Source organism: Camelus ferus, chromosome 2, assembly GCF_009834535.1.
Source record: "Camelus ferus isolate YT-003-E chromosome 2, BCGSAC_Cfer_1.0, whole genome shotgun sequence".
NCBI lineage: Eukaryota > Metazoa > Chordata > Mammalia > Artiodactyla > Camelidae > Camelus > Camelus ferus.
The window spans coordinates 99,125,967-99,152,619 of record NC_045697.1 but is presented as its reverse complement, the minus strand read 5'-3'; the positions used below and the strand labels follow the sequence as shown (position 1 = coordinate 99,152,619).

Here is a 26,653-nt window from a genome sequence, read left to right as displayed (position 1 = left end):
ATCATGTCATCTGCACATAGTGATAATTTTACCTCTTCTCTTCCAATTTGGATCCCTTTTATCTCTCTCTCTTGCCTGATTGCTGTGGCTAGGCCTTCCAAGACTATGTTGAGTAGAAGTGACAGTGGGCATCCTTGTCTGGTTCCAGATTTTAGTGGGGAGGCTTTCAGTTTTTCACCATTGGGTACTATGCTGGCTGTGGGTTTGTCATTAATAGCCTTTATTTATGTTGAGATATGTTCCTTCTATACCCACTTTGGTTAGAGTTTTTATCATAAATGGGTGTTGAATTTTATCAAATGCTTTTTCTGCATCTATTGAGGTGATCATGTGATTTTTGTCCTTTCTTTTGTTAATGTAGTATATCACATTGATTGATTTGCATATGTTGAACTATCCTTGCGTCCCTGGGATGAAATCAACTTGATCATGGTGTATAATCTTTTTTATGTGTTGTTGGATTCTGTTTGCTAATATTTTGTTGAGGATTTTTGCATCCATTTTCATTAGTGATATTGGCCTGTAATTTTCTTTTTTGATAGTGTCTTTAGTTTTGGTATCAGGGTGATGGTGGCTTCCCAGAATGAGTTTGGGAGTACTCTGTCCTTTTCAATCTCTTGGAAGAGTTTGACAAGGATTGGTATGAGTTCTTTGTATGTTTGGTAGAATTCCCCAGTGAAGCCATCTGGTCCTAGAATTTTGTTTGTAGGTATGTTTTTTTATCGCTGATTCTATTTCATTTCTAGTGATTAGTCTGTTCAAGTAGTCTATTTTTTCTTGATTCAATCTTGGTTGTGTATGTTTCCAGAAACTTTTCCATTTCTTCTAGGTTGTCCAATTTGTTTTCATGTAGTTGTTCATAGTATCTCTTATGGTTTTTTGTATTTCTATGGTATTGGTTGTAATTTCTCCATTTTCCTTTCTTATTTTATTTATGTTCTCTCTCTTCTTGGTGAGCCTGGTCAGAGGTTTGTCAATTTTGTTTATTCTTTCAAAAAAAAAGCAGCTCTTGATTTGAATTTTTTTCTATTGTTTAAAATCTCTATTTATTTCCTCCCTGATCTTTATTGTTTCCTTTCTTCTATTGACTTTAGGTTTCATTTTCTCCTCTTTTTCTACTTCTTTTAGGTGATAGGTTAGGTTGTTTACTTGAACCATTCTTGTTTTTTGAGGAAGGCCTATATCACTAGGAACTTCCCTCTTAGACTTCCTTTGCTGCATCCTATAGATTTTGTGAGGTTGTGTTTTTTTTTTTAATTTTACATTTTTTATTGACTAAAAGTCATTTTACAATGTTGTGTCAAATTCTAATGTAGAGCACAATTTTCCAGTTATACATGAATATATATATATTCATTGTCACATTTTTTTTTCACTATCACAAGATCTTGTATATATTTCCCTGTGCTATACAGTATAACCTTGTTTATCTATTCTGAATTTTAAAATCCCAGTCTGTCCCTTCCCACCCCTCACTCCCTTGGCAACCACAAGTTTGTATTCTATGTCTATGAGTCTGTTTCTGTTTTGTATTTCTGTTTTGTTTTGTTTTGTTTTTAGATTCCTCATATGAGCGACCTCATATGGTATTTTTCTTTCTCTTTCTGGCTTACTTCACTTAGAATGACATTCTCCAGGAACATCCATGTTGCTGCAAATGGCATTATGTTGTCCATTTTTGTGGCTGAATAGTATTCCATCATATAAGTATACCACCTCTTCTTTATTCAGTCATCTGTTGATGGACATTTAGGCTGTTTCCATGCCTTGGCTATTGTAAATAGTGCTGCTGTGAACATTGGGGTGCAGGTGTCATTTTGAAGTAGGGTTCCTTCTGGATATATGCCCAGGAGCAGGATTCCTGGGTCATATGGTAAGTCTATTCCTAGTCTTTTGAGGAATCTCCATACTGTTTTCCACAGTGGCTTTCCTTGCTTCCCTCTCCCACTCTTAATGATTTAGATGTCTTCTTTTACAATTTTGTGTTTATTCTTTTTGTAATTCATGGCAGTTATCTCCTTTCCAGTTATGAGTTTCTCATTTTTGTAGCATCCTGCTTTTCTATTTAGAGTAGACCTGTCAATATTTCTTTTAGCATGGGTTTAGTGTTGCTAAACTCTTGTAGTTTTTGCTTGTCTGGGAAGTTCTTTATCTCTCCTTCTATTCTAATGGATAGCCTTGCTGGATAGAGTATCCTAGGCTGCATCTTTTTTTCATTCAGGTCTTTGAATATATCTTGCCACTCCCTTCTGGCCTGTAGTGTTTGTGTAGAGAAATCAGCTGAGAGCCTTATGGGGGTTCCCTTGTAACTCACTCTTTGTTTTTCTCTTGCTGTCTTGAGGATCATTTCTTTATCTTTGAGTCTGGCCATCTTGATTATGATATGTCTTGGTGTGGGTCTGTTTGGGTTCTTCCTGTTTGGGACCCTCTGAGCCTCCTGTATCTGATTCCTTTAGGTTTGGGAAGTTTTCAGTCATGATTTCTTCCAATATCTTTTCAATCCCCTTTGTTCTTTCTTCCCCTTCTGGAACCCCTATTATACGTAGATTGGCACGCTTTATATTATCCCATAGGTCCCTTATATTGTTTTCATTGTTTTTTATTTGTTTTTCTCTCAGCTGTTCTGATTGGGTGCTTTCTGTTGTCCTGTCTTCTAGGTCACTTATTCGTTCCTCTGCATTATCTAGCCTGCTTTGTACAGCCTTTGTATCAGCTCTCATCTCAGCAAATGAGTTGACTAATTCTGCTTGGTTCTTCTTTATAGCTTCTATTTCATTTTTGACATATTTTATATCTCTAAACACTATTTCTTTCAGTTCCTTCAGCACTTTGATCACTCCTTTTTTGAAATCTTAATCTAGTAGGCCATCAATATCTATTTCCTTGATCTTGCTTTCAGGGGATTTCTCTTGATCTTTTAATTGGGAGTGGTTCCTCTGCTTCTTCATATTGCTCTTATCTCTCTGGCCCTGTGGCTTAAGGAGTATCAGTTATCTAGTTCTTCTGGAGATGGTTTGCTCTTAATGATTTTATCGAGAGGTCTTTGTGTCTTCACCCTGTTTCGTGTACTCAGCTTGCTGTTTCCAGAGGCCCTCTGTTGGCGCCCTAGTCTGTGCTGCTCCCAGTGGCTGCCAGCTAGCAGATCATGCCCCCTCCCAACACTGGGTCAGGTGCTGAGCTCTTACCCGGTGGGCAGGCGGGTCACTCCCCCTCCCGACGCCGCAGTCAGATGCTGCGCTCAGGTGAGGCAGGTGGGCTGATCGCGCCCCCTCCCAGCACTGTGGTCAGGTGCTACATTCCTGCCAGGAAGGTGGGGGGCTGCCACACCCTCTCCCGGCGCTGGTCGCTTCACTGCTCTGTGCAGCTGCCTGCTCCACCTTGGGTCAGGGCTCCAAAGACGGACTTGGGGAAGACCACGGAATGGCCCCACCCCTGCTCCGTGCCAAATCTCAGCTTCTTGTTTGTCTTGGCAGCGCGAGTTCTCTGAGGGACCAGGGCAGAAAGATCCTATCTGCCTCGGGTTGTAAACAAGTCTCAGTCCTGCCTAGGAGGTTGCGGAGCCCCTGGGTGCAGATTCAGGTCTCAGCCCCACCCCTGCCCAGGCACTGCGCACAGGAGGAGATGGCGGCTGTAGCTGAGCCCCACCTCTCTTCTCGCGAGAAGGGCCAGCATTGGTGGTGCAGGTCTGAGGAGACAAAGGCTATGGCGCCCCTCCCCACAGGGCACACCAGCTGTGTTGCTTTGCTTTTTTGCAATTTATGGGGGACCGAAGTGGTTCTGCTCTGTATCCCCTCCCAGCCACGGCACACAGCACCCTGCAGTCCCCCGGGGCTGCCTCAGTGCAGCTGCCCCAATCCTCCACCCAGCTCAGGCAGCCTGTCCCAGCCCCCAGCTGCCAGCTCATGTCTCAGGCTGGGTGTCGCAGGGACCCTTTGTGCCCATTTAACTCAGTTCTGTTGGTCAAGGGATGCTTGGGCAGATCTGAACCTTGGAGGCTCGCCCTCTGTCCTGCTGGCCTTTCCGTTGGAGAGAGGAGACCCAGTGAACGAGCGCCAGTCCTCCTTTGCCACTCCCTCCCCACAGGATCGGTCCCACACTGTTTTGCTTTTTCTTTCTTTTTTCCTTTTCTCCTACCAGATTTTTGGTGTCTTTGTTTTTCAAAGAGGGCGATGTTCTGTCGGAGTTTGGCAGGTGCTCTGGTTGGCTGAGTGGGTCTGTAGATGTGAGTTTTGGTGTATTTGTGGGAGAGGGTGAGCTACAAGCGTCCTTCTACTCCGCCATCTTGCTTCTCCCCCTCCTGTGAGGTTGTGTTTTCATTGTCATTTGTCTCAAAAGTATTTTTTAATTTCTTCTTTGATTTCGTCATTGATCTATTGGGTTTTTTAGTGGCATGTCGTTTAATCTGCATGCTGTCATTTTTTTCTCATTTGTTTTTCTGTGGTTGATTTCTGTTTCATGCCATTGTGGTCAGAAAAGATGCTTGAAATAATTTCTATTCTCTTAAATTTGTTGAGGTTTCTTTTGTGCCCAAGTATATGATCTATCCTAGAGAATGTTCCATGAGCACATGAAAAGCATATATATTCTGTTTTGGGGGGATGCAGTGTCCTAAAAATATCAACCAAGTCCAACTATTCTATTGTGTCATTTAGTATCTCCATGGCCTTACTTGATTTTTCTGTCTGGAAGATCTGTCCAATGATGTTAACAGGGTGTTAAAGTCTCCTACTATGAATGCATTCCCATCAGTTTCTCCCTTTATATCTGTTAGTATTTGCTTTATATATTTAGGTGCTCCTATATTGGGTGCATATATGTTAATGAATGTAATAGCCTCATCTTAATCATTATATAGTGTCCTTCTTTATCTTTCTTTATGGGCTTTGTTTTAAAGTTTATTTTGTCTGATAGGAGTATTGCTACTCCTGCTTTCTTGTCATTTCCATTCGCATGAAATATCTTTTTCCATGCTCTCACTTTCATTCTATGTGTGTTCTTCACTCTAAAGTGGGTCTCTTGTAGGCAGGATATTGTAGGGTTTTGTTTTATTATCCAATCTGCCACTCTGTGTCTTTTGATTGGAGCATTTAGTCCATTGACAGTTATAGTAATTATTGATGTGTGTTTACTATAACATCCTCTTTTACATCTTCATTTTTATTCTATTGTAACTCATTTTAGTTATCACATTTCCAATTAGGGTTTTCTCCTTTCTAAAGGGTCCTGCTGCTTTTCTGTTTAGAACAGACCCTTCAATATTTCTTTGAGCATAGGCTTAGTATTGCTGACTTCTTTAAGTTTTTGCTGGTCTGTGAAATTCTTTCTCTCTTTCTATTGTAAAGGGTAGTCTTGCCAGATAGAGTATCCTCAGTTGCAGCTTTTCTCATTCAGGACTTTGAATATATCTTGCCACTCCCTTCTGGCTAGCAGTGTTTGTGTAGAAAAATCAGCTGAAAGCCTTATGGGAGTTCCCTTGTAACTAACTTTTTTTCCCCTCATGCTGCCTTTAGAATCATTGCTTTATCTTTAACCTTGGCCATTTTAATTATAATATGTCTTGGTGTAGGTCTGTTTGGGTTCTTCTTGTTTGGGACCCTCTGTGCTTCCTGTACTTGGATATATGATTCCTTCTTTAGGTTTGGGAAGTTTTCAGTCATTATTTCTTCAGGTACCTTTTCAATCCCCTTTTCTCTTTCTTGTCCTTCTGGGACCCCTATTATGCATAGATTGGGATGCTTTATATTATCCCATAGGTCCCTTATATTGCTTTCATTAGTTTTCATTTGGCTTTTTGGTTTGTTCTGATTGGATGATTTCTGTTATCCTGTCTTCTATGTCACTTACTCACTCCTCTGCATTATCTAGTCTGCTTTTGACTGCCTTTAGCTTGGCTTTTATCTCAGCCATTGAGTTTTCTGTTTATAATTGGCTCCTTTTTATGATTTATATTTTCTTTTTATAGTATTCTGCATATTTATTCAGTCTCTCATTTCCTTCAATGCTTTTATCATCTCCTTTTTGAAGGCATGAACTGGTAGACTGTCGAGGTCCATTTCATTGATTGTTCATTCTGAGGTCTTCTCTTGTTCTTTTAATTTGGAGTAGTTCCTCTGCTTCTTCATTTTACTTGTATCTCTCTGACGCTATGGATTATGGAGTATCAGTTATCTACTGTGGTCTTGAAGGTCTATTTTTTGTTTTATATATTTTTTGAAAGAGGATGCATTCCTGTCTACACTGTGTGCCTCTAATAATTTTGTTGCTAGGTTTGTTTTTAGTATGGGTGGTTGCCACGTCTTTCTTCTCAGTGTTGGCTGTTATCCCTTTGATTGGGGGTGTGGCCGGTCTTGTGACCAGAGCCTGCCCTGGTTGTTGAGTGGGATCTCCTTTTTGTTCTGTGGTGGTTAAAGCACTGACAGGGGCTGGGTCTGTTCCCCTTTTGTTGGAATGGAGGCTTCTAGACCTGTTTCTGAGCTGCAGTGCGTGGTATATGGGGTTGGAGCACTTCAAATACTCTTTGCTGATGCTGCCTTTGTCCCCGCTTTAGCCACAAGAATGTCAGTACTCTGCTCAGGTGTCCCCCAGGTTCTCTGTCCTCAGAGCTACCAGTGCAGATCTGCTGACATCTGGGTCACACACCCTGAATTGTAGTGCACTATTGGGTCAGCACTGTCTGAAGTGCCGCATCTGCGAATGGTAGACAGGCCTGCTGAAAACTCTGCACCTGCACTCGCCCCCACCATGTGCCGGAACTCAGCTTCTTGCTCATTTGTCTTAGAGCCCTGGGTCCACAAAGGCACCCGTGGATCAAATAGGTCCCCTATGCCTGGGACTGTAAACAAATCTCAGTCCTGCCTGTGAAGTTGAGGAGTCCTTTGGTATGGATTCAGATTTCAACCCCACCTCTGCCTTGGAGCCACGCATCAGTGAATATGGTGGCTAAGGCTGAACCCTGCCTCTCTTCTCCCAAGAACACACCAGTGATGGTGCTGCAGGCCTGTGGAGATAATGGCTATGGCCCAGCTGCATTGCACCCATACCCACAATGCAGCAGTGTTGTTTTTTCTTTTTTATGGGGGACCCAGGATATTCTGTTCTATATACACTCCCAACCACAGCCCACAATACACTCCAGCCTCCTGGAGTCCCCTGAAACTGCCTCTGTGCAGTTGGCCCCAGCCCTCCACCTAGCTCAGGCAGCCAGTCCCAGCCCACTCCTGCCAGCGCATGTCTAGGGCTGGGAATCACAGGGACCCTTTATGTTGGTTTCTCTGAGTTCTGTTGGCCAAGAGATTGCTGTACACTCCTGAGTCGAGGTTCCCCTTCCATCCTCACTGACCTCTCTGTTGGAGATGGGACATCCCAGCATAAGAATGCTATTCCTCCTTTGCCACTCCCACCCTGCAAGACAGGCCCAACACTAATTTCCTTTTTTTTTTTTTTTTTTTTTTTTGTCCCGTCCTACCAGATTTTGTGAGGAATTTTGTCTTTTGAGAAAGGAAATGTTCTGTCAAAGTTCAGCAGGAGTTCTGAATGAATGGGTGGATCCATGGATGTCTCTCGTGGGGTATTCATGGGAGAGTGAGCTAAGAGCATTCTTCTACTCTGCCATCTTGGCACCCCCAATAATTAGCAGTATTGAGCATTTTTTCATGTGCCTGTTGGCCATCTGTATGTCTTTTTTGGAGAAGTGTCTATTTAGGTCTTCTACTCATTTTTTGATTGGGTTGTTTGGGTTTTGTTTTGTTTTGTTTTGTTTTAATACTAAGATATATAAGCTAACTGTAAGCTATTTGTATATCTTGAAATTAATCCCTTGTTAGTCTCATTGTTTGCAAATATTTTCTCCCACTCCATAGGTTGTCGTTCTGTTTATGGTGTCCTTTGCTGTGCAAAAGCTTTCAAGTTTAATCAGGTCCCACTTACTTATTTTTGTTTTTATTTCCATTACTCTAGGAGACAGATCCAAAAAAGTATTTCTGTGATTTATGTTAAGGAGAATTCTACCTATATTTTCCTCTAGGAGTTTTAGAATATTTGGTCTTCTTTTTAGGTCTTTAATCCATTTTGAGTTTACTTTTGTCTATGGTGTTAGAGAATGCTCTAATTTCATTCTCTTACATGTAGCTGTCCAGTTTCTCCAACACCACTAATTGAAGAGACTGTCTTTTCTCCATTGTTTGTATATTCTTACTACCTTTATTGTAGATTAATTGACCATAAGTATGTGGGTTTATTTCTGGGCTTTATCCTGTTCCATTGATCTATGTGTCTCTTTTTGTGCCATTACCATACTGTTTTCACTACTGTAGCTTTGTAATATAGGCTGAAATCAAGGAGCATGATCCCTCCAGCTCTGTTCTTTCTAAAGATTGTTTTGGCTATTCAGGGTCTTTTGTGTCTCTCTACAAATTTTAAAATTTCTTCTTCCAGTTCTGTAAATAATGCCATTGGTAATTTGATATGGATTGCATTAAATCTGTAGATTGCTTTGGGTAGTATGGCCATTTAAACCATATTAATTCTTCCAATCCAAGTGTGTGGGATATTCTTCCATCTTCATCAGTATCTGATAGTTTTCAGAGTACAGGTCTTTTGCTCCCTAGGTAGATTTATTCCTAGGTATTTTATCCTTTTTGGTGTGGTAGTAAATGGGATTGTTTCCTTAATTTCTTTTTCTGCTATTTCATTGTTAGTGTATAGAAATGCAACTGATTTCTGTACATTAATTTTGTATCCTGCAACTTTACTGAATTCATTGATGTGTTCTAAGTTTTTTCATGTTTCAGTTTTATTAGAATTGTTACAACTTCACTGCACATATACTATATATTTCATGTAAATACATACACACAATATACTGTACTTTTTAAAAATTTACATATATGTACTGTTGTTTCTAAGAACGTTTAGGGCTTTAGCTTTTTTAACTTACACAGTTATCAAAGGAATAATGCCAACCACAAAATAAGAATTAATTCAAAAAGATACACACACCCTGCTATTAAAAGCAACATTATTTATAATTGCCAAGATATGGAAGCATCCTAAATGAACCTCAATAAATGAATGGATAAAGAAGATGCAGCATATGTAAGTAATAGAATACAACTCATCCATAAGAAAGAAGGGTATTTTGCCATTTGCAGCCCTTCATTCACTTTTTTTTCACTTCAAAAACCAGAATTTTGTACCAGACATAAACATTTCCATTGCATCAAAGACAACAAAATACCTAGGAGGTATTAACCAAGGAGGTTACCTGTACTATGAAAACTATAAAACATTGATGAAGGAGATTGAAAATGATGCAAAGAAATGGAAAGATATCTTGTGTTCTTGGATTGGAAGAATCAGCATTATCATAATGGCCGTACTTCCCAAAACAATCTACAGATCCAATGCAACTCCTGTCAAAATACTCACGACATTTTTCACAGAACTAGAACAAACAATTCCAAAATTTATATGGAACCATAAAGACCCCAAACTGCCAAAGCAATCTTTTTTAGGTCTTTTTTTCCCTCCTTTTTTGTTCTCTTTTCTTATGGTTTGATGACCAAAGAAGTTCCTTTAACATTTGTTGTTAAGCTGGTTTGGTGGTGCTGAAATCTTTTCACTTTTGTTTATCTGTGAAGTTTTCGATTTCTCCATCAAATCTGAATGAGAGCCTTGCTGGATAGAATATTTTTGGTTGTAAAGTTTTCCCTTTCATCACTTTAAATATATTTTGCCACTCCCTTCTGGCTTGTAGAGTTTCTGCTGAAAATTCAGCTGATAAACTTATGGGAGTTCCCTTCTATGTTATTTGTTGCTTTTCTCTTGCTAATTTTAATACTTTATCCTTATCCTTAATATTTGTCAATTTGATAACTGTGCCTTGGTGTGTTTCTCTTCAGGTTGATCCTGTGTAGAACTCTCTGCACTTCCTGGACTTGGACGACTGTTTCCTTTCCCAAGTTGGGGACATTTTTGGTTACTATATCTCCAAAAATTTTCTCAGGTCCTTTCTCTTCTTTTTCTGGGACCCCCATAATGTGAACATTATTGTGCTTCATGTTGTCCCAGAGTTCTCTTAAACTATCCTCATTTATTTTCATTCTTTCTTTTTTCTGTTCTGCAGTAGTGATTTCCACTAATCTGTCTTCTAGCTCATTGATCTGTTCTTCTGCCTCATTTAGTCTATTCTTGGTTCCTTCTAGTGTGTTATTAATTTCAGTGATTTTATTCTTCAACTCTGTTTGGATATTCTTTATTCCAACTCTTTGCTAAAAACTTCACTCTGTGCATCTATATTCCTCTTGAGTTCTCTAAACATCTTCACCATCATTACTCTAAACTCTTTCTCAGATAAATTGTCTATCTCTTCATCACTTATTTCTTCTGGGATTTTACCTTGTGCCTTGGCCTGGAAGATATTCCTCTACCACCTCATATTGTCTGTCTTTCTATTTGTACTTTTAGGTGGGCTAGTTACATTTCTCGTGTTCTAGTAGTTTTCTGATCACGTTTTTAGGGTTTTCTATGTAGAGTATCATATCATCTGTAAACAGTGATAGTTTTATTTCTTCATTTCCAATTTGGATTCCTTTTATTTCTTTTTCTTCTCTGATTAACAGCTAGGGCTTCCAAAACGATATTGACTAAAAATGGTGAGAGTGGGCATCCTTGTCTAGTTCTTGATCTTAGAGGAAGTGCTTTCAGCTTTTCTCCATTCAGTATGATGTTAATTAGCTGTGTTTTTCATGTAAGGCCTTTATTATGTTGAGGTATGTTCTGTCTATGCCCACTTTTCTGGAGAGTTTTTTAAATCATAGATGGGTGTTGAATTTTACCAAAAGGTTTTTCTGCATCTATTGAGATGATCATATGGTTTTTATTCTTCAACTTGTTAACATGTTGAATCAGCACTGATTGATTTCTGGATTTTGAAAAATCCTGCATCCCTGGGATAAATGTCACTTGATCTTGGTTGTATGATCCTTTTAATAGATTGTTGGAGTTGATTTGCTAGTATTTTGTTGAGAATTTTGCATCTATGTTCCTAAGTGATATTGGCCTGTAATTTTCTTTTTTGTGTGATATCTTTGTCTGATTTTGGTACCAGGATGATGGTGGCCTCATAGAATGAGTTTGGAAGTGTTCCTTCCCCTTCAATTTTTTGGAATAGTTTCAGAAGGATAGGTGCTAATTCTTGTCTAAATGTTTGGTAGAATTCACCTGTGAAGCCATCTGGTGTTGGACTTTTGTTTGTTGGGAGTTTTTTAAATTACTGTTTGAATTCAGTACTGATACTTGGTCTACTCATATTTTCTATTTCTTCCTAGTTGTCTTGGGAGATTGTGCCCTTCTAAGAATTTGTCCACTTCTTCTAGGTTGTCTGTCTTATTGTCATATAGCTGCTCGTGATAGACTCTTATGATCCTTTGTATTTCTGTGGTGTCAGTTGTGATTTCTCATTTGTCATTTCTAACTTTATTGATAATGAGTCTGGCTAAAGGTTATCTTTTCAAAGAACCAGCTTTTAGTTTCACTGATTTTTTGTTTGTTTGTTTCTATTGTTGTCTCTGTTTATTTCTTCTCTGATCTTTATGATTTCCTTCCTTCTACTAACTTTGGGTTTTGTTTGTTCTTCTTTCCTTAGTTGCTTTAGAGAGCTTAGGTTGTTTGAGATTTTTCTTGTTTCCCGAGGTAAGCATGTATCTCTATAAACTTCTCTCTTAGAACTGCTTTTGCTGTGTCCCAGAGGCTTTGGATTGTGGTGTTTTCATTTTGATTTGTCTCTGTGTTTTTATTTGTTCTTTCATTTCTTCAGTGATCCACTGGTTGGTAGCATATTGTTTAGCTTCCACGTGTTTGAAATTTTTGCAGTTTTTTTTCTTGTAGTTGATTTCTAACCTTACAGCATTTGTGGTCAGAAAAGATGCTTGGTATGATTTCAATTTTCTTAAATTTACTGAGGCTAGCTTTGTGGGCCAGCATGTGGTTGATTCTGGAGAATGTTCCATGTGCACTTAAGAAGAATGTGTATTCTGTTGCTTTCAGATAGAATGCTCTATAGGTATCAGTTAAGTCCATCTGGTCTAATGTGTTATTTAGGGCCTGTGTTTCCTTATTGATTTTCTGTCTAGATGATCTGTCCATCGATGTAAGTAGGATGTTAAGGTCCCCCACTATTATTTTGTTATTGTTGATTTCTGCTTTTATATCTGTTCAACAACTGCTTTATATATTAAGGTGCTCCTATGATGGGTGCATGTGTATGTATGTATACACACACACACACACACACACACACACACACACACACACAATTGTTATATCCTCTTCTTGGATTGATTCCTTGAGCATTATGTAGTGTCCTTTGTCTCTGGTAAGAGTCTTTTAAAATCTATTTTGTGTGATATAAGTATTGCTGCTCCAGCTTTCTTTTGATTTCTATTTGCATGGAATACCCTTTTCCATCCCCTCACTGTTGGTCTGTATGTATCTCTAGATCTGAAGTGAGTCTCTTGTGGGCAGCAAAACTACAGGTCTTATTTTTGTATCCATTCAGCCAGTCTCTGTCTTTTTTCCGAGCATTTAGTCCATTTACATTTAAGGTAATTATTAATATGTTCTTATTGCCATTTTGTTAATTGTCTTGGATTTGTTTTTGTAGATCTTTTTTTTTTTCTTTCATTTGTTCTCATGATTTGGTGACTATCTTAAGTATTATGTTTGGATTCCTTTTTCTTTTTTGTGTGTGTATATCAATTATAGATTTTTGGTTTGCAGTTACCATGAGGTTTTGGTATAGCAGTCATATATATATATGAAAATTTTATATATATATATAACTTAAAAGCTTTTGTGCAGCTAAGCAATCATATAAATATGAATATATGATTGCTTTAAGCTGCTGACCTCTTAATTTCAAATGCATTTTTTCACTTTTCAAAAAAAGTTATTGATAAAACATATATAACATAAAATTTATCATTTTAGCCCCAAAGTTCTTGGAAACAAAGTTTATTCTAGGAAGAGCAACACTTTGAGTGAGAAAACCATTTTAAAATATACACATGTGTACCGCTGTTTCTAAGAATAGTTTGGAGCTTTAGCTTTTTAAACTTATACAATTATCAAAGGAATAAAACCAACCACAAAATAAGAATCAACAGAATGCAGTAATCCATTCATGAGAGACAGTCAAATGTGCTTACACATATTCAAGAAGTCAATCATCTAAGTTGTAAATAATAGTTCATTTGTGTCCTTTTTTTTAAAGATTCCACATATAAGTGACATCATATGGCATTTTTCTTTCTCTTTCTGCCTTACTTCACTTAGATGGACCTGGAGATTGTCATTCTGTTGCTGCAAATGGCATTTTATTCTTTTTTATGGCTGAGTAGTATTCCATTGTATATATACACCACATATTCTTTATCCAGTCATCTGTTGATGGACATTTGCATTGTTTCCATGTCTTGGCTATTGTAAAATAGTGCTGCTGTGAACATTGGGGTGCATGTGTCTTTTTTAATTGTTTTTTTTTCTCCTGGGTATATGCCCAGGAGTGGGATTGCTGGGTCATATGCTAAGACTATTTTTAGTTTTTTAAGAAACCTCCATACTGTCCTCCATAGTGGCTACACCAATTTACATTCCCACCAAGAGTGTAGGAGGGCTTCTTTTTCTCCACACTCTCTCCAGCATTTATCACTTGTAGACTTTTTAATGATGGTTATTCTGGCTTGTGTGAGGTGGTATCTCAGCCATAGTTTTGATTTGCATTTCTCTAACAATTAGTAGTGTTGAGCATCTCTTCATGTGCTTGTTGGCCATCTGTCTGTCTTTAGAGAGATGTCTATTTAGGTCTTCTGCCCATTTTTTTTATTGGGTTGCTTTTTTTTTTTTTTTTTTTTGATATTAAGGTGTATCAGCTATTTGTCTATTTTGGAAATTAGTCCCTTGTCAGTTGCATCATTTGCAAATATTTTCTCCCATTCAGTAGGTTGTCTTTTCATTTTGTTGATGGTATCCTTAGCTGTTCAAAAGCTTTTAAGTTTAATTAGATCCCATTTGTTTATTTTTGCTTTTATTTCCATTATTGCAGAAGCTGGTTCAAAAAATATATGGCTGTGACTTATGTCCAAGAGTGTTCTGCTTGTGTTTTCCTCTAGGAGTTTTATAGTATCTGGTCTTACATTTAAGTCTTTAATCCATTTTGAGTTTATTTTTTAATATGGTGTTAGAGAATATTTTGACTTCAGTCTTCTACAGGTAGCTGTCCAGGTTTCCCAGAACCACTTGTTGAAGAGACTGTCTTTTCTCAATTGTATATCCTTGCCTCCTTTGCTGTAAATTAATTGGCCATAAGTGTGTGGGTTTATTTCTGGAACTTTCTGTCGTGCTCCATCCATTGATCTATGTGTCTGTTTTTTGTGCCAGTACCATACTGTCTTGGTTACTGGAGCTTTGTAGTATTGTCTGAAATCAGGGAGAATGTTTCCCCTAGCTCCATTCTTTTTCAAGATTATTTTGGCTATTTGGAATCTTTTATGTTTCTGTACAAATTTTAACTTGTTTTGTTCCAGCTCTGTAAAAAAAATGTTGTTGGTAATTTGATAGGGATTGCATTGAATCTGTATATTGCCTTGGGTAGTATGGCCATTTTAACAATATTAATTCTTCCAACCAAAGAACATGATATATCTTTCCATTTGTTTATGTCATCTTTATTTCATGAGTGTCTTATAGTTTTGGGAGTGCAGGTCTTCTGCCTCCTTGGGTAGGTTTATTCTTAGTTTTTTTGTTCTTTTAGGTGTGATGATGAATGGTATTGTTTCCTTAATTTCTTTTTCTGTTATTTCATTGTTAGTGTATAGAAATGCAACTGATTTCTGTATATTGATTTTGTATCCTGCAACTTTACCAAATTCATTGATGAGTTCTAGTAGTTTTCTGGTCAGTTCTTTAGGGTTTTCTAAGTAGAGTATCATGTCATCTGAAAATCGTGACAGTTTTACTTTTTCGTTTCCAGTTTGGATTCCTTTTATTTCTTTTTCTTCTCTGATTAACAGCTAGGACTTCCAAAACTGTGTTGACTAAAATAGCGAGAGTGGGCATCCTTGTCTAGTTCCTGATCTTAGAGGAAGTGCTTTCAGCTTTTCCCCATTGAGTATGATGTTAGCTGTTCCTTTGTCATGTATGGCCTTTATTAGGTTGAGGTGTGTTCCATCTGTGCTCACTTTCTGGAGAGTTTTTATAATATACGGATGTGCTTATCAAAAGGTTTTTCTGCATCTATTGACATGATCATATGGTTTGTTACTCTTCAATTTGTTAATGTGGTGTATTACATTGATTGAGTTGTAGATATTGAAAAATCCTTGCATCTCTAGGATAAATCCCACTTGATCATGGTGTATGATCCTTTTTAAGGTATTGTTGAAGTCAGTTTGCTAGTATTTTGTTGATGGTTTTGCATCTGTATACATAAGTGATACTGGCCTGCAATTTTCTTCTTTTGTGATATCTTTGGGTTTGGTATCAGGGTGATGATAGTTCATAGAATGAGTTTGGAAGTGTTCCTTCCTCTTCAATTTTTTTTCGGGGGGAGGGGGAATAGTTTCAGAAGGATAGGGGCTAACTCTTCTCCAAATGTTTGGTAGAATTCACCTGTGAAGACATCTGGTCCTGGACTTTTGTTGGGAGTTTTAAAATTACTGATTCAATTTCAGTACTGGTAATTGGTCTATTCATATTATCTATTTCTTCCTGGTTCAGTCTTGGCAAACTGTACCTTTCTAAGAAATTGCCCATTTCTTCTATGTTTTCCTTTTTGTTGTCATATAGTTGCTCATAGTAGCCTCTTATGATCCCTTGTATTTCTGTGGTATCCGTTGTAACTTCTTTTTCATTTTTTATTTTATTAATTTGGGCCCTTTCCTTTTTTCTTGATGACCCTGACTAAAGGTTTATCAACTTTGTTTATCTTTTCAAAGAACCAGCTGTTAGTTTCACTGATGTTTTCAATTTTTTCAGTCTTTATTTCATTTATTTCTCCTCTAATCTTTATGATTTCTTTTCTTCTACTAATTTTGGGTTTTGTTTGTATGTCTTTCTCTAGCTGCCATAGGTGTAAGATTAGGTTGTTTACTTGAGATTTTTCTTATTTCCTGAGGTAGCCTTGTATTGTTATAAACTTCGCTCTTAGAACTGCTTTTGCTGTGTCCCAGAAGTTTGGGGATCATTGTGTTTTCATTTTAATTTGTCTCAAAGTATTTTTTTAATTTCCTCTTTGATTTCTTCAGTGATCCATTGGTTGTTTAGTACATTTACCCTCCACATGTTTCCAGTTTTTGCAGTTTTTTTTTTTTTTCTTGTGGTTGATTTCTAACCTTATAGCGTTGTCTCCCACGGAGGGCCACTTCTCCAAGGTTGAGAAATGTAAATAACCTATCTAAAAATACAAATAGAAAGGTAGACAATATGAGGCAATATGAGGCAGAGAAGTATCTTCCAGGCCAAGGAAGAACAAAATCCCAGAAGAACTAAGTGATGAGGAGATAGGCAGTTTATCTGAGAAAGAGTTTAGAGGAATGATGGTGAAGAGTCAGAGAATTCAAGAGGAGTATAGATGCACAGAGCAAAGTTTTTAGCAGAGTTGGAAAATATAAAGAATACCCAGAGCTGAAGAATAAAGTTATTGAAATGAATACCACACTAGAAGGAACCAAGAATAGACAAAATGAGGCAGAAGAATGGATTGGTGAGTTTAAGACAGATTAGTGGAACTCTCCAGCAGTACCCTCCTCTCTTGTCACCCAAGGGCCAGTGTCTAGCCAGTCTCAGTGTAGAGTCTGGCCTGTATTTGTGGATTCCTTCCACAGGCTTTGGGATTGTTTTCTTATTTCTGACATCTGCCCCCTGATGGATGAGGCTTATGCAGGTTTCCTGGCAGGAGGTGGTGCCTTCCCACTACTGTGTGAAGATTGGTGCTGGACCTCTGGTGGGTAGGGGTAGGTCTAGAGACATTTGTGGTTCAGGAAGTCTGATGGAGGGGCTGTGTTCCCACCCAGTATGTTGTTGGCCTGAGGATTCCCAGCCCTTAAGCCTACTGGCTGCTGGGTGGGGCTAGGTCTTGATGTTAATAATCCAATCAAAATGTCAGCCTCCAGGAAAGCTAAACACTCCTGGAATGTAGATAAATGCTCCTGGAATGTGCACTACCAGCTTTTATGTCCCCTGTATGAGCTGCAGCTGTCCCCTGCCTCCCCAGGAGAGAGTCCAAAGCCAGCAGGCAGGTCTGGCCCAGGTTCCTATGAAATCACTGCCTCTGCCTTCGGACCTTTGCATGAGAGATTCTATGTGTACTTCCCAAGAGAATGAAGTCTCTTCCCCAGTCCCATGGGACTCCTGGAGTTAAGCCCCACTGGCCTCCAAAACCAGATGTCCTGGGGTCTCCTCCTTCCAATGCCAGAACCCTGGGCTGGGGAGCCTGACATGGGGCTCAGAACTCACTCCTGTGGGAGGGCCTCTACAACTTAATTATTCTTCAGCTTTTAGGTGGCCCATCCAGGGGGTATGGGGCCCGATTATATCATGAGCACACCCCTCCTACCAGCCTGCTGTGGTTCCCTCTTTATGTTGCCAGTTGAAGAAGATCTTTTTTGCTAGGTTCCTTTTTTTTGATGGTTGTTTATCACTCAGTTGTAGTTCTGTTGTAGTCGAGAAGACATGTGAGCTCATGGTCCTACTACTCTTGTCATCTTGACCGGAAATCTCAAATGCATTTTAAATACCTTGCATTTGTATTCTTCTCCCCTCACAATGACTGTTTTTGATACCATATTTTAACACTTAATTGTTTTGTGTATCCTTAACTGCTTATTGTGGATACAGGTGATTTTTACTACTTTTGTCTCTTAACCTTCCTCCTAGTTTTGTGTGATTTCTTACCTTTATTGAATGTTTTGCCTTTACCAGTGAGATTTTCCATTTTGTTTCTAGTTGTGGCCTTTTCTTTTCCTCCTACAGAAGTTGTTCCTCCTAGATAAGTTCTTTTAGTATTTGTTGTAAAGCCTGTTCAGTGGTGCTGAATTCTTTGAGCTTCTGCTTGTCTGTAAAGCTTTTGATTTCTCCATCAAATTTGTATGAGCGCCTTGCTCGGTGGAGTATTCTTGGTTATAGGTTTTTCACTGTCATCACTTTAAATATATCATGCCCGTTCCTCCTGGCCTACAGAGTTTCTGCTGAAAAATCAGCGAATAGTCTTATGGGAGTTCCCTTGTATGTTGTTACTTTTCCCTTATTGCTTCTAACATTCTCTTTAATTTTTGTCATTTTAATTATAACATGTCTAGGTGTGCTCCTCTTAGGATTAATCCTGTATGGGACTCTGGGCTTTATCCACATGTTGTTTAACCAAACTCTGTGTGTGTGTGTTTGTAGTTTACAGCTTTAAATAATTCCTATTTAAATGCAAAACAAATTGTTTAAAAATCCTCAAGTGTAATATTTGGAAAATAGTGGGGTTTTCCCATTTCCAAAGAATGACTTTGCAGTAATTGTGCTTTAGAATGAAATTTGCATTCTCTCTTTATTGATACTGTCTTCAATGTATAAGACAATTAAAACGTTACAATATGAATCACCGTAACTGATCAGAATACCAAAAAGTAAAAAGACCATAGAATCATAGCATTTTAAAATATCAGCCCCTTTTTAGCTGAGAGAAAACTGAGGCAGAGAGCTACACCACACTGCGGTAGCACAGCCAGCAAAGGGTAGACCAGTCAAGCGCTGTCTGGGTCTGCAGTCTCCACTTCTTTTGCGTAAGGTACACCACCCAGAGGGCGTTATTTAGTAAGTTGGGGAACTGGGCTGGTATCCAGATCCCCCCATTCCCATACAGATAGAGTATTCTGGGATATTTAGCACTGTTGTTTGGGATGCCAGAGGTTGTCATGTCTGCTCCCTTACTATTCTGGAAATGCTAGTGTGTTAATGCCTTTCTTTTCTAGTATCCATAGCCTCTGTAACCTGTCTTTGCACCCACACACACACACACACAGAAGTTCCAATAAAAAGCTTCCTGAAGATGCCCACACCAGATTAGAGTCTGTCGAACTTCAGAAAAATTACAGACAACTCCTTATATACACTCATTAATTCCATTTTCCTAAGGTCCCTGAAGCCTGTGAGGTGGACTCACTCATTCCCATTTTACAGGTGAAGGAAGGCCATTTGCATTGTGCCAGCCAGTGACTGCACATCAGGGTCCAACAGCTGCAGGCCCCCAGTGCCATGTGGCACGGGAACCCAGCCTAGACACTCTGGCTAAGACCATCACCCACCTTCCACTGCCCAGGGGCCAGAGTCCCTGAGCACTCCTCTCTGGATGGTTCCTTGAAAATGACACGCCTTTTCCCCCTTTTCTTTACAAAGTGCATTTTCACAAATTCCTTTTGTGCTATTAGTTGATGACCCTTCTCTGGCTACTCCATGTGACCGCATGACTTCCCCCACGGGCAGCCATCTGTTGTTCTCCTGCAACCAATGAAGTGGGTTCAGCTGCCTTATCAGCATCTGTCTGGAACAAGAGAGAAGCAGACTCGGAAACAAGTGATGGCGGCGATCCACAGGCAGCCCTGCACGTGGACAGTTCAGGCCGCTTTCTCCCCTGTAAGCAGGCATGACTTCAGCATCCACTTCCAAAACCAGGGCTTCAGCACACTTCCACTGGTGATATGGATACATCCCCTCAGAGCAAACTTAAGTTCTTAAATGAACAGGAAATGTAATCTCTAAAGGGTATGCTTGTACAAAGCCATTTCAAAAAAATAACCCAGAAAGGAGCCTTTTATTCCTTTTCATTGAACAAGTGACACCATCTAACCTTCAGAATGGAACATCTGCAAGCATTTGAGTAAAGGGAGAGGGAAATGTTACAAATGCCTCAGTTTCTTGGCAACGTTGAAGTCCAGGTATTCATCCAGAAAGCTGTTGGCAATCCCCACAGCGCCTAGGATGGTCAACAAGGCCAAAACCCCCAGACTCAACCGGAAACCAGTGATCCTGTGGGTGGATATAAGAGATGAGAGAGAGGGGTGATAAATATAACCTGGGCTAAATTCATAGCTGGGGAGCCTGGCGCAGACCTCGCGTGTCTATAGACACTGCCCAGAATTTCCATGTTTTTTGCCATTTGAAAAATTTGGTTCATCACATAAATTAAAGGGGATGCCTAGCCCCAGAGGTCAGGTGGCTCCTTTGAACATACAAAGGACTAACAAGGTTAGGTGGGATTATTTCCCTTGGTGTACTTGCAGGAGACAATACAGAATCTTTGAAGAATTTAAACTGTGGTGGGCAAAGAGTGCACTCAGTACAATTTCATACTTGCAATTTCCTGTCTCACACCTAATTGTGCATGGCCTGAGGCAACAGCGATCACTTTTGCCATCACAGCCATCAGTGATGCTAATTCTGACTCCATCCTGCTAGTTTTTGCCTAAACACCCAATTCTTGGGTTCTCCTTACCTTTTTTTAGCATCTTCTGAATATCCCCAGAAATACTGGTAACGAGCATATATGTACACCAGACCCAAACAAGTCGCAAAAACTAAGAAAAAAAAAATAGAGAAGATACAGAATGTTATGGCAGCCTCTCAAAACCTAGTGTGAAAACTGAGAAAATGCTCACAAAATATGTATCTGACAAAAGACTTGTACGTAAAATATGTAGAGAACTCTGACAAGTCAATAATGAAAGGAAAACAACTTGGTTTTTTGATTAAATGGGCCAAAGCTTTGAATAGAAAATTCACATAGCAAGATAAACAACTGTACCAATAAGCACATGAAAAACTTTCTACATCTTCCCACATCAGCAAACTGCGACTTAAAACGACGAGATGATACCACTTCCCACCCACCAGAATGGCTAAATTTTAAAAAAGACTAACAACATAAAATGTTGGTGATACTGGCAACCTCTAATGGTGGTAGGAATGCAAAATGGTACACAGCCAATTTAGGAAAAGGTCTGGTAGTTTCTTAGAAAACTAAACATACTTTTTGACCCAGCAATTTATTCTTGAGTATTTACCCAAGAGGACAAAAAAAGCACATGTCCAAAAAACTCGCACAGAATGTTCACTGCAGCTTTATTCCTAATAGCTAAACACTGCAAACAGCCTGGAAATGTATCCACAAGAGAATGGCCCAACCGTGACCACCATACAATGGAACACCACCGGCAATGAAAAGAGACAACTGAGGACAGCACCGCGAATCTCAAAAACATCTGGCTGAGTGAATGAAGCACTGTACAAGGGGTACCTGCTGAATGGGCAAAAACTAAACTAAGATGAAAAGAAATTAGAGCACTGTTTGCCTCTGAAAGAGGCTGGGAAGGACCTGAGGGAAACTTTGAGTGGAGGTCATGTTCCATGTCTTGATAGGGATTTGAATGACACAGGTGTACATGTTGTCAAAACTCAGATGGTACACTTCAGATCTGTGCATTTTGCTAGATAGATTTTACCTAAAAGAAGTGTAAAATGTGGTGTGATGTTCTGCCACCCTGTCCAGTGAAAAATCTCAGGATCTTCCCTATGCTAGGGACCCCTTCTCTTTCTCAGCACTTCATGGATGCACACTGCCATCTTGTAAACACCTGAAGCCTGTCTGTGGGATTCCAATATGCTGGATAAAATTAAATTCATTGTTTTATTAGGTCAAACTTTTTTTTTGTTTCTACTATATACCAGGTATTCCAAGGATTGGGGTTAGCAGTGAAAAGATACAAGCTCCCTGCCCTTATGGGGTTATTAGCAAAGACAGGGGAAAATGAGAAGAAAAGTACAGACTTGAACGTGCTGGGAAAGGAATGAATGGGGATGGACAGTGGGAACTGGAGGAGGCCGCCTTTAGGAAGGGGTCAGCGAAGGCCCCTCCCAGGGGATGACGTTTGTGCCAGGCCCTAAAGGATGAGAACAGGGGGCCGAGCAAAGATGTGGAGGAGAAGGGTGGCAGGGCCCCTGAGGAAGCAGTTCTGAAACTTTGTCTGATCAGTTACTCCCACAAAGCCACTGAGAACCGTTCAAGGCAGAACCGAACGGGCAATCTGCTCTGGATGAGAAAGAATCAAAATTAGGACAAGATACCCAAGAAATCATTTCAGGATTTCCTGACAGGTGGGTGGTCTCATTCTGCCCATTACAGGTCAGATGGCAGAGGCTGAGTCCCATTATCAAAGGGCACTTTTCTGATTAGTTGTGAACGTGGTCTTACCTGACAAGGAACTACTGCCCTCATTTTTGCCCTTAATGGATAAAAATGTGAGCTGGAATAAAGTTAAGTCATTCTTGGAAAGACATTGTATCTGAAATTCCTCAGTCAAAAGTAAAAATTACAAGAAGGAAGTGATAGGGTTGCCTTTGAAAGCAGCTGGATTTTGGTTGATTCAAATCTTAACAATCAAGTGTCAAACCCAAATGAGGCCACGAGAGTTATCAAAGTAAAGGATTAAATTTCTCCAAATAAGGCAGCTGGTGCTAGTCTGACCTCCTGTGAAAGGGACGAGTAGAGTCTGGGTGAAGCCCTCAGCCCCCAAGGATACCCCGTTCAAATAAAGTGGGTGTTCACAGAGTTGCTACATCCATCAGTCACACTACATTCTTTGGGTTTTAGGGGTCAAATACCTATAAACCCTACTCTGTACTTGAAAGCTAATTTTCTCCTACACTGGTAAAGTTGTACAAATTACTTAATCTCTCTGTACTTCAGTTTCCTCACCTGTAAAATAGGAATTAATTATAGAACCTACCTCATAGGAAGGTTTTTAATCCTATAAATCCAAACATGAGATAATATATGTATGACACTTAAATAGTACCTACAACATAATACTCAATAAATATTAGGTAAAATAATTAGGGTGAATTGTTAATTCTGTTCTTATAGATAAACTGGAATTTAGAGTATTAGACTGAAGACAAGCACATGTCATTTTCATTCTGGAGTCCCCAACATACAGTTTGTTCCAATTTTTTAATCTAATCACTGAAATAAACTGGAATGAAGCCTGAGTTAGGTCATGTGCAGCTCACTGCTCTTTGTGCTTATGTTGTTTAAAGCAATTTCCAGGATCGGTAGATGTGTAGCTGCATACCTGCTGCTTAATACGGTAAGAACTGTAGTCGTCATTACAACAGAGTTGACTGTATTTTAAACTTACCTTGGTTGAAATACAACCCAGCCATCCACAATGTAATCATGAATACTGGGTAAAACTCCACAGCAGTTTTGTCTACAGAAAAAAGAGATGTGGGTTATTTTATGAGAAAACTATACACCAAAGCAGTGAGATTTCATCTAGAGGTAAATGCCCAGTCTCTTCTTACAAAAATATAAGAATTAACTTAAAGAGCTTAAATGTCCTTACAGGTAAAAATGAGTCTTTCAAGGTGGGACTCCACCACTGTTTAAACTTCAGAGAAGGGCCAAGAATCACTCTCCTACATATAAGTTGCCAGTAGAATGAATCGTAGCTATTTTCCAAAAGACAGGCCTCGAGATGATCCTGATCCTGAGCCTAGAGATCATTTGTATCTTACCTAAATAACCCAGAAAATAAGTCAATTCACATTAAATGAATTTCTTCCCCAGAATTCCCTCACTTCTATTGCCTTCCATTTGTGTTACTCAGCACATTAAAAATGGTTTTTAAATAATTTCTTTAAAACCTCCTGAAATAAATTAATGAGCATATTTCATTCCCATTTTACAGAAGAAAAAAAACTAAAGACTGAGAACCCAAACTGACTGATGCCTCACGGAGAATCATAAGTAGACTGTGTCATCTCCAGATTACAAAGCTCTGTCCTAATGTCAAATCAGATTGCTTCTATTCATAGAAGACTTGAATGGAAAATTTGATACTATTTTAAGCAGAAGGGAATAGGTTCTCTGGGAACTATAATTAATTTATCTGCACCTAGCAAAGGGAAAAAAGATGAATTCTATTCATCTTCCTTCCTGTGCTATGCCCCTAAGTGATCTTGGTTAGGTTGGCTGAGCCCTTTGCTAACAATATCACAACCAGAAAAAAACTTTAATGAGGTCCTGAGCTGATCCTGCTGGACTGGTCATAGGATTAGAAATGATCCTACCTCCTTCCTGAAGCCTTAAAGCTTGATTACTTAAGGTTATGAGGCAATTGACCCAGAAATAGTTGATTCTGGTTCTTGAAGACTGAGTCTTCTAACCCAGGTCACCATGAGTGATTCTTCTTTTCATAATGGAAAAGTGTTTTGTTTCAGTTGTTTGGTTTTGTTTTTGTGACCAAGATGGTAACATGGGAGGCTTCTGAACTTCCCTCCTCTCACAGATGCACTGGAAGTACAGATACACACAGAGTAGTTCCCTCTGAAAGATACCCAGAAACCAGCTGAATGATTCCCACACACCAGGCAAATGAGAAAACAGCCACACTGGAACAAGTAGGAAAGGCTGAGCCCCACCTTCCCATAAACAGCACGCCCAGCACAGCACCCTACATTCAGGGGGAAACCCTCAACCCCCAGCTTCTCCCTGAGGAGCAAAGGGTTTGGACTACATGTCTAACACCTCGACTTTTAAGACTCCCATCTGAGGGCTGGGTCCCCCAAACACCTAGTTCTGCAAGCCAGGAGGGCCTGTATCCCTGAGACCCATAGGACCTCAGCAAACAAAGCAGCAGTTCCTAACAGAGCAGGTGAGCACTGACTACAGCTATCCCTCTGGAGCTTACTGCCGAGGGAGCAGGCAAAACCACCTGTCTCCAGTCTTTATAACGGGTCTGACTCCATACTTTACAAGCTGATGCCTGAGGGCCCAGCTTCTAGTTTAGCATGTATCTAGGGGCTGGCTGACATTCTCTCTGGATCCAGGGGAGCTGATGGGGGCACTTCTCTTGCCTACTCCCTTTAGTTTGCTCCAACAATAAAACCAGATTGCCAGCATCTCTGAAAGGAGTTTATACACACATCTGGCACCCAGCTTTTGCAGCTGCTCTCCAAGGGACAGGTGTCCAAATCACCTAGCTCTGATAGCCAATGAGGCTTGCACAAGTCCCATAGAACCATAGTAAACAAAAAAGCAGTGACCTTCTGACCTTGCAAGCCAGAAGGGAGTGGGAAGATATATTCAAAGTGCTGAAAGAAAAAAACAGCCGACTAAGAATACTCTACCCTGCAAAGCTGTCCTTCAAAACTGAAGGGACGAGAAGGAATTTTACAAACAAAAGCTGAAGAAGTTCATCACCACTAGACCTGCCTTCTAAGAAATGTTAAAGGGAGATCTTCAAGTTGAAATGGAAGGATGCTAATTACTGACATGAAACTATATGAACGTATACAACTCACTGGTAAAGGTAAATATATAATTAAATTCAGAATACTCTAATATTGCAGTGATGATGGGCAAAACACTTATATACTCTAAAGGTTGAAAGACAAGAGTATTAAAACTACAATAATTTGTTAATGGATATACAATATTAAAAATATAAATTTGTGACATCAAAAACATAAAATTAGGAAGGAGTATAAAAATGTAGAGCTTTTGAATACTTCCAAGTTAGATTGCTAGATTGCTATCTGCTCAAGATAAACTGTTAAAAATATAGGATGTTTTATGTAAGCTTCATGGTAACCACAAATACAGTCAGAAACAAACACATATATGGTCAATTCATTTTAACAAAAGAGCCAAGGACATAGAATGGGGAAAGCAGAGTCTCTTCAGTAAATGATGCTGGGAACACTGGCCAGCCACATGCAAAAGAATGAAACTGTACCCCTGTCTTATATCATACACAAAAATCAACTCAAAATAGATTAAAGATTTGAACCTAAAGACCAGAACCCATAAAACTCTTAGAAGAAGACATAGGGGAAAAGATCCTTGACATTGGTCTTGGCAATGATTTTTTTAATTTGACACTAAAAGCAGAGGCAACAAAACCAAAAATAAGTAAGATCACATCAAATGAAAAAGCTTTTGCACAACAAAGGAAACCACTAACAAAATAAAAAGGCAACCTATGGGATGGAAAAAAAATTTTTGCAAACTACACATTCAATAAGGGGTTAATATCCAAAATATACAAAGAACACATAACGCAACAGAAAAAACCAAATAATCCAATTTAAAAATGAGCAAAGAACTTGAATAGACATTTTTCCAAAGACATAAATGATCAACAGGTACATGAAAAAGTGCTCAACATCACTAATCACCAGGGAAATGCAAATCGAAACCACAGAGGTATCATCTCACACCTATGAGAATGACTATTATCAAAAAGACAAGAAAAAGCAACTGGCAAGCAAGTGCACTCCTGGGTATATATCCAAAGGAAACAAAATCACTATCTTTAAGAGACACCTATACTCTCATCTTGACTATAGTGTTATTCACAGTAGTCAAGATATGGAAACAAGCTAAGTGTTTGAAAGTGGTTGAATGGATAAAGAAAACATCATACACATACACATACAATGGAATATTATTTAGCCTTTAAAAGGAAGGAAATCTTGCTATTTGTGACAACATGGATGAACCAGGAGGGCATTATGCTAAGTGAAATAAGCCAGGCAGAGAAAAACAAATACT

At 39.2% G+C, this 26,653-nt stretch overlaps 1 protein-coding gene and 2 long non-coding RNA genes across 3 annotated transcripts in view; 2 read left to right on the top strand and 1 right to left on the bottom strand.

The window, feature by feature from the left end:
- LOC116658669 overlaps nt 1–26,653 on the top strand; it is a 44,230-nt gene that overhangs the window by 9,159 nt on the left and 8,418 nt on the right. The window lies entirely within an intron of this gene.
- Nucleotides 6,388–10,801, top strand: LOC116658664. The gene is made up of 3 exons (XR_004313897.1): nt 6,388–6,400; nt 8,486–8,495; nt 10,620–10,801. It is a non-coding gene; the product is annotated as an uncharacterized LOC116658664 (long non-coding RNA).
- The window catches only part of MGST2 (microsomal glutathione S-transferase 2), a 37,626-nt gene continuing 29,547 nt past the window's right edge, over nt 18,575–26,653 (bottom strand). The window contains 4 exon segments of the mRNA XM_032463810.1: nt 18,575–20,067; nt 20,534–20,615; nt 23,235–23,295; nt 23,297–23,306. Coding sequence (XP_032319701.1) covers nt 19,938–20,067; nt 20,534–20,615; nt 23,235–23,295; nt 23,297–23,306 — 283 coding nt within the window. The 3' untranslated portion in view covers nt 18,575–19,937.